The 7,500-nt window shown below is 43.7% G+C and overlaps 1 protein-coding gene across 1 annotated transcript in view; it reads right to left on the bottom strand.

Moving 5' to 3' along the window:
* Nucleotides 1-7,500, bottom strand: part of myo1d (myosin 1D) — a gene marked incomplete at both ends in the record, with an annotated part of 200,657 nt that overhangs the window by 53,876 nt on the left and 139,281 nt on the right. The window contains one exon of the mRNA XM_080542552.1: nucleotides 253-476. Within this exon, the coding sequence (XP_080398678.1) occupies nucleotides 253-476 (224 nt within the window). The remainder of the gene's footprint in view (nucleotides 1-252; nucleotides 477-7,500) is intronic.

The following is a 7,500-nucleotide window of genomic DNA, read 5'->3' on the forward strand; positions in this document are numbered from 1 at the left end:
GAACAGACAACGGATATGAGTCAGCCTTGGAGAGAGAGAGAGACAGAGAAAGGGAGAGGGAGTGTGTGTGTGTGTGTATGTGTGTGTGTGCGTATGTGTCTGCACATACGACTGTCCCTGTGTGTGTAGATGTGTAGATGACACAGAGAGAGAGTGTGGGTGGGTGTGTGTGCGTGTGTGTCATCCTGTGCCTGTACTCTATTGTGCGTGTGTGTGCGTGTGTGTGTGTGTGACATCCTGCCTGTTGTTCACCTGTTGTAGATGCTGCGCAGCGCCTCTTCAAACCTCCGCAGGACCTTGGGCGGCGCGGGCCACTTGACGTGGCGGCCGTGGTCCTTCATGGAGCGCACGTTCTTGAAGCTGCGGGTCACCTGGCGGATGTACGACTTGACCTTGTAGCGCCGGTACGCCCGCAGGATCACCAGGGCCGCGCGCATCCGCCGGTAACGCATCCTGGCGATGGTCCCGCGCCACACCTGGGTCACGTGACACAGGAAACAGGAAATGACTACGGTAGAAATACACTCAGTAAATCTGTGTTTACCTCAGGAAATTACCCACAATCCTCTTATTTCATTAAATGATTTGACTACATAGAGATAACATTTTTATTACCTAAAGACAATCCTTAGAAAGATCTCTATTTAGTCAATCATTTAATGAAATAAGACGATTTGTGTAAGTGAAATATAGTAGCGTGTTTGTTTGCATTGGTTCAACCATAACTGTAGAAGGGGAACATTGTTTTATATCCATGTTATGAGTAACAGAGTCTTATGACTGCAGCATCATCACCTACAATATGTGTGTGTGTGTGTGTGTGTGTGTGTGTGTGTTTTCTCTTCACTGGAACTAAGGGGCCTAGCCCAAACCATGAAAACAGCCCCAAACGATAATTGTGTCCACATACTTTTGTCCATATTGTATGTATGTAGGTATGTATGTATGTATGTATGTATGTATGTATGTATGTATGTATGTATGTATGTATGTATGTAGGTAGGTAGGTAGGTAGGTAGGTAGGTAGCAGTGGAGGCTCCTCCATAGAGGTGGAGGAGGCCTGGCCTCCCCAATAATTTGAGAGAAGAGAGAGAGATTTTAAAAAGCAATAATTATATTTTTTATTTATTTAACAAAAAAAATATTTTAAATTGTTTTATATTAATATTATTTATTAATATTATTTCCGTTTTGTTCATAAATAATTTCCATGGCTAAAACCCAATATTGCAATTGTAAAGCACCTACAGGCCAGAATCCCTATCCGTTTCTATTGAAGGAGGCCAGGCCTCCTGTCGAAAAGTCCAGGCCTCCTGTTGGAAAGTGGTTTCTCATAGAAGTCAATGTAATGCAATTTTTTTCATGGCAATATGTGATTGGCCCATCACTGAAAATGGGTGGGAACAGGAGGCCTCTCCTCCGTCGTAGTACCTTTTTTCCGCCACACGCGTGTATGAGTGCTGTTCTGCAGGATAAATATTAGAAATGAGTCCAGGGCTGAATGATTGACATTTTGTCAGGCAAAATGGATGTGAGAGAGGTACATGCAACAGGTGCTTGTGGTGGTGGCATGGGTCCGAATCCAGTGGGAGAGGAGGATGGGTTGAGTTAAGTTTTTTAAAATTGTTTAAATCCTGCAAGTTGAAATCCAGCAAGTTGAGTTGAGTTGAGTTAAGTTTTTTTTAATTGTTGAAATCCTGCAAGTTGAAATCCAGCAAGTTGGCTTGCTGATATAACTTTAATATTGGGACAAACCTGTGGAGTGGAGTCCTGGAGAGAGCATGCCGCCCCTCAGCTAAACCAGAGGTGAGTTGAACTAATCAGATGTCTCTACCAGTGTTACACCACTAGTTCTCAGTAGTAATACCACTCCATTGCATGTCTGTGTTTCTCAGCAGATGAAGCCAGCTGGAACCAGTACTGTCCTCACAACATTTAAACAAATAAATATTTATATTATATTGAATAAAACTACATTTGATAAAGAAACTGTTACGTATCTTTTTAATATGCTAAACGTGATTAAATTGATGATTACATGTTGAAGCTGTAGAAGAAGAAGAATGAAAAATGTAGGCTAAAAATTGTTTTTTAACCACATAATTATCAAATTCCTGCCTTTGACACATGTTCACTGGGCATTTATATTACATCCAAATGTCATTTCTCAACTTAATTATCAGGCAGGCTCATAGACTTACAGCAATGTCATTTCTTCAGGCAGGCACATAGGCTAAGCTCTGCACAATGAATTCCATCAATCAGAACTTTCTGATTGTAGCTTACACTCCAAATAGTATGCCTTTGGCCAGCACAAAGACAGATAAGAAGAACAGGGAACATTCCATTGCGAGTGAAGCGAGCAAGCGGAAAAAAATTGGCCTCCTCAATTCTGGAAGTCACCAGCCTCCACTGGTAGGTAGGTAGGTATGTAGGTAGGTAGGTAGGTAGGTAGGTATGTATGTATGTATGTATGTATGTATGTATGTATGTATGTATGTATGTATGTATGTATGTACAGTATGTATGTATGTATGTATGTAGGTAGGTAGGTAGGTAGGTATGTATGTATGTATATATGTATGTATGTATGTATGTACAGTATGTATGTATGTATGTATGTATGTATGTATGTATGTATGTATGTATGTATGTATATATGTATGTATGTATGTATGTATGTATGTATGTATGTATGTATGTATACAGTCCCTGACAAAAGTCTTGTCACTTATCCATTTTGTAGAAACAACAGTTTATAACCTGACTTTTAATGAATCCATTGGTTTTAGAAATGGCTCATATGAAAGCAAAAACCTTCCCAAATTATGTTTAATATACCAAAATAAATTTGCTTCACTGAAGAAAGATTGATCATTTAATGAACACAGAAAGGTCAGATTTTGGCAAGACAAAAGTTTTGTCGCCTACAGAGAGTAATGTGAAAATTGAACAAATAATTTACTTCAAATACTAAAATATGTTGCATAACTTCAGTGAATTAAGTAGTGGTGCTGTGAGATCCATATCTAATATATTGTATGACTTCCATGAGCTTGAAGGACTGCATCCATGCGGTTCGGCAATGATTCATACAATTTATTGATGAAGTCATCAGGAATAGCAAAGAAAGCAGTCTTACATGCCTCCCAGAGTTCATCAAGATTCTTTGGTTTCGTCTTCCATGCTTCCTCTTTCATTCTACCCCAGACATGCTCAATGATGTTCATGTCTGGTGACTGGGCTGGCCAGTCCTGGAGCACCTTGATCTTCTTCGCCTTGAGGAACTTTGATGTAGAGATGGAAGTATGCGATGGAGCACCATCCTGCTGCAAAATTTGACCCCTTTTATGGTTGGGAATGTAAGAGGTAGCTAATACTTCTTGATATTTTAGGCTATTGATATTGCCTTCCACCCTGCAAATCTCTCGCACACCTCTGGGTGAATCTCGGATCCATGCGGGCTCCAGTAGGTCTCCTGCAATATTTGCGGAGGCTGTGATGTAACTCAACCGAAGATTCATCTGAGAAATCCACCTTCTGCCACTTTTCCAGCGTCCATCCTTTTAGCAGGCTGTGGGTCTTGGCAAATGCCACACGTTTTTTTAATTGCCTTTTGTTTAGTGCTGGTTTCTGGGCACTGATTCGACCATGGAGGCCATTTCGAGACAGAATTCTACAAACTGTTCTGGTTGACACGGGGACTTGAGGTGACCAGGCCTGGTGGAGCTCTGCTGCACGGGAAAAGGGGCTGGCCTTGGATTTTCGAGCCAACAAACGGTCCTCCCGAGCAGTTGTCTTGCGGGGTCTGCCGGACCTGGGCTTGTCAAAAATATCTCCAGTCTCTTCAAATCTTTTTCTTATTCTTTGTACTTGACGCTGAGACACATTGAGGGCCCTATTATGCACTTCTTAACTTGCCGTCTTAAGTCTTAATTAAGACGCACCGCCAGGTTAAGACCTACCGCCACCCTTATTATGCGCTTCATACGCGCTACTGCTATTATGCCGGTGTCGATAGGCGCCCACACATAAGACGTAATACTCCCGTGCATATATTACTCATTGTGGGAGTGTTCATATGTTAATGAAGTGCACTAGGCGCCCCTGCTATTATGCGATCTGACTTTGCTCCTAGCGCTAAGAAGTGGTTTGAAAAGTTATTAAGTTTAGACTTCATGCACGTTTTGAAACACGAGCGCGCCTCCGCGGTTTGCGCATGCATGTGGGCACACATGAACACGCACGTGGCTCCACGGCAAGACGTCAATTACGGTCACAGTATAAATGCTTTATTTCAGAAGGGAGAGGCAGAGAAGCGCGCTGACCTCCTTCTTAGGACTTCCATAATAGCATAGCGCTAATGACTCAACGCAGCCGGTTCTTAAAGGGAATGGCACCTGGCACGCTGATTGGGTTGATTGAGAAGACGCCCAAAACACACCCATGACTAATTTCTTTGCTTAGCGCGGGGTTTTAGGCGCCCACTACCGCACGCATAATAGCAAAGTGGCCTTGACCACGCCTCCACGTCTTAAGTTTAGATCTACCACCTCGTCTTATTGCTTAAGACTTATGAAGTGCATAATAGGGCCCTGAAGGTGTCAGCCACCTCAGCAGTCTTCAGCCTCTTGATAATCAACGCTTTGGTCTCAGGGTGAATCTTGGGCATGTTGTCAGAGGTCAAGTTGCAGTTGATGTGAAGGTCTGGTGTGCTGGGATTCTTTTTATACACACCCACTAATTGATTGATCAATTATTGATCATAGGTGAGGCTGTAATCTAGGATTGGGTGCATATGACAAGGCGACAAGACTTTTGTCTTTGCAAAAACTGACTCAGTGGGCTTTACCAAGCTGTGAACGTTAGAATGCTTTTCAGCAGTTTCGTTTTGCACCAAAACATTATTTCAAAAGCTGTTGGGATTGAATTTAGCCATTTCTTGTAAAACATTTTTGATTAGAAATATATTTATAATTATAATAATTAATAATTTTTTATTTTTTAATTTAATTAATTTAATAATAATAATATTTGAGGGGCACTTAAGGTCAACTTGTACCCAAGCGACAATACTTTTGTCAGGGACTGTATACTGTAGACACTTATTGCCCTGAGCTTCAGTAACCAAATAATCTGTGTAGAGGCCATCAGAACCCCCCTGCACACCCCGCCCCCTCCTAATCCCCCGGAGACATGAATAACAGATTCAGCCCCCTCAGACATGAATAATAGATGGCAGAGTGGCCCCCTGGGGAGCCATCGCTCTTGGTCCACTCTCAGCCCTCTCTAAAACCACCACGGCCATATGCTCCCTCTCACTCCCTCTCACTCCCTCCCCTCCCTCTCACTCCCCTCCCCTCCCTCTCACTCCCTCCCCTCCCTCTCACTCCCTCTCACTCCCTCCCCTCCCTCTCACTCCCCTCCCTCTCACTCCCTCCCTCCCTCTCACTCCCCTTCCCTCCCCCTCACTCCCTCTCTCTCACTCCCCTTCCCTCCCCCTCACTCCCTCTCACTCCCCTCCCCTCCCTCTCACTCCCTCCCCTCCCTCTCACTCCCTCCCCTCCCTTTCACTCCCTCTCACTCCCTCCCCTCCCTCTCACTCCCTCCCCTCCCTCTCACTCCCTCTCACTCCCTCCCCTCCCTCTCACTCCCTCTCACTCCCTCCCCTCCCTCTCACTCCCTCTCACTCCCTCCCCTCCCTCTCACTCCCTCTCACTCCCTCCCCTCCCTCTCACTCCCTCCCCTCCCCTCCCTCTTACTCCCTCTCACTCCCCTCCCTCTCACTCCCCTCACCGCCTTTCACTGGCTCAGAGATGTGGATTTAACACATGTGGGTTAACACTAGAACAGCCGTGCCTTTTTTACCTGCTATAGGAGTCGCCTCAGGGATCAAATGAACGTAGTCATTGTCAATGGGAAGCTGCTACTTACACACAAAGACCACTAGTTGGTGCGTCTTGTAAATTAGCCTGCCTCTTACACAGAAAAACTAGCTAAATAGCTTTATACTAGCTTATCCTGATGTAATTTAGAAAATGTAAGGATACTGGGTGGCAGAACGCACATATCGAGAAAAAGTCATGAAAGGAGGGTCCTGGAATTTGATAGAGTGCAAAGATCTAAAAATAAATTACTCACAGGGTCAAATGACCCCACCCATGGCTGTTCTAGTGTTAACAACAATAACCACATCTCTAAACAGGGTCGTCTCAATAGTGGTGATGCTCAACAACAACAACAACAACAACAACAACAACAACAACAACAACTGTCATCAACGTGTTGAGCTTCAGGTCTTTGTCTTTCACTATTTGTGTGGTGGCCTGGGAAAACCCGTCGGATGTCGCTGGCGTTCGTTTGTGGCAAAGAGCAAAAATAGATGGAAATCGCGATTTTGGCGATTTTTATATTATGTGGTATTCTAGTACTTTGAACTCCATACTACCTTATGGTGAATAAACATTTTAAGAAAACAAAAGAGAAAGTACTTATTTTTATGTTTTTGTGGTGGGTAGTTTGCTAGCGAAACAACGTCATGTTGAACATGTCTCATTCTCAGTTAAGCAACGCACGCACACATGAGCGAAAGGAGAGACGATACTTCCACCTGTGTTATTGCCAGTTTACTGATGCTCACAATAAGCATAAAGTAATAACATCTTAACTAGAAGACACACAAATGGATCTGTCCCTCGCATACCGACGAGGCGAGCAGACTAAAACCACATCACAAGCAGACAAACGAGACCGGCCGATCTGCATAGGCTCCTCCCCCGACCCGGAGGAGAAAGGGGTCGGGGGCAGCATGGGGGCAGCATTTCTCACCTTTCACTTTTTTTGACATGATACATTAAAATGCTCATAACTTTTTAAAATAAAGGGCTATCTCAGTCATTCAACCAGTTATGAATTGCTGAGAACTTCTAATTTATGGAAATATAAAAAAATGAAAATGTCAAAATGGCACCATGTGAAGGGTTTTCCCAGGCCACCACACATTTGTTCTGTTATGCTTGGATATAATATACAGCAATGTAATGATGTGACTCATGAATATGTAATCCCTGTACGCATGTGTGGGGGTTGGTCGCCATTACGATGAAAGTTTGTCGCGTTTGCATATTAAATGAGTGAGAGGAGCTTCACCTGGAGAGGCTAATGGGATAATTGGCAGATCAGGAACGTACCATTGGAACTTCAGACGGAGGGGGGGGGGGGGGGGGTAGATTAAATCATACTATCTAATCCAGATGGTATGGCTCATTAGTAGGGACATATTTATTTGATGTATTTTCTTGTGATTAAATATAGATAGTAATCTGAGAGCAAAAGGAATAAAGCGTACAGGTCCATCTGGACCCAGAGTCTAATTTAATCAGCCAGTTCAAAGAAGTACATCCGCAGCCATGGGGACACTGTTGCAGACACACACACACACACACACACACACACACAGTCGAGGCCTCCTCTTGTAGATGAATCACATGCAGAGATCAA

This window comes from Nansenia antarctica (assembly GCF_963989245.1).
Source record: "Nansenia antarctica genome assembly, chromosome: 11".
NCBI lineage: Eukaryota > Metazoa > Chordata > Actinopteri > Argentiniformes > Microstomatidae > Nansenia > Nansenia antarctica.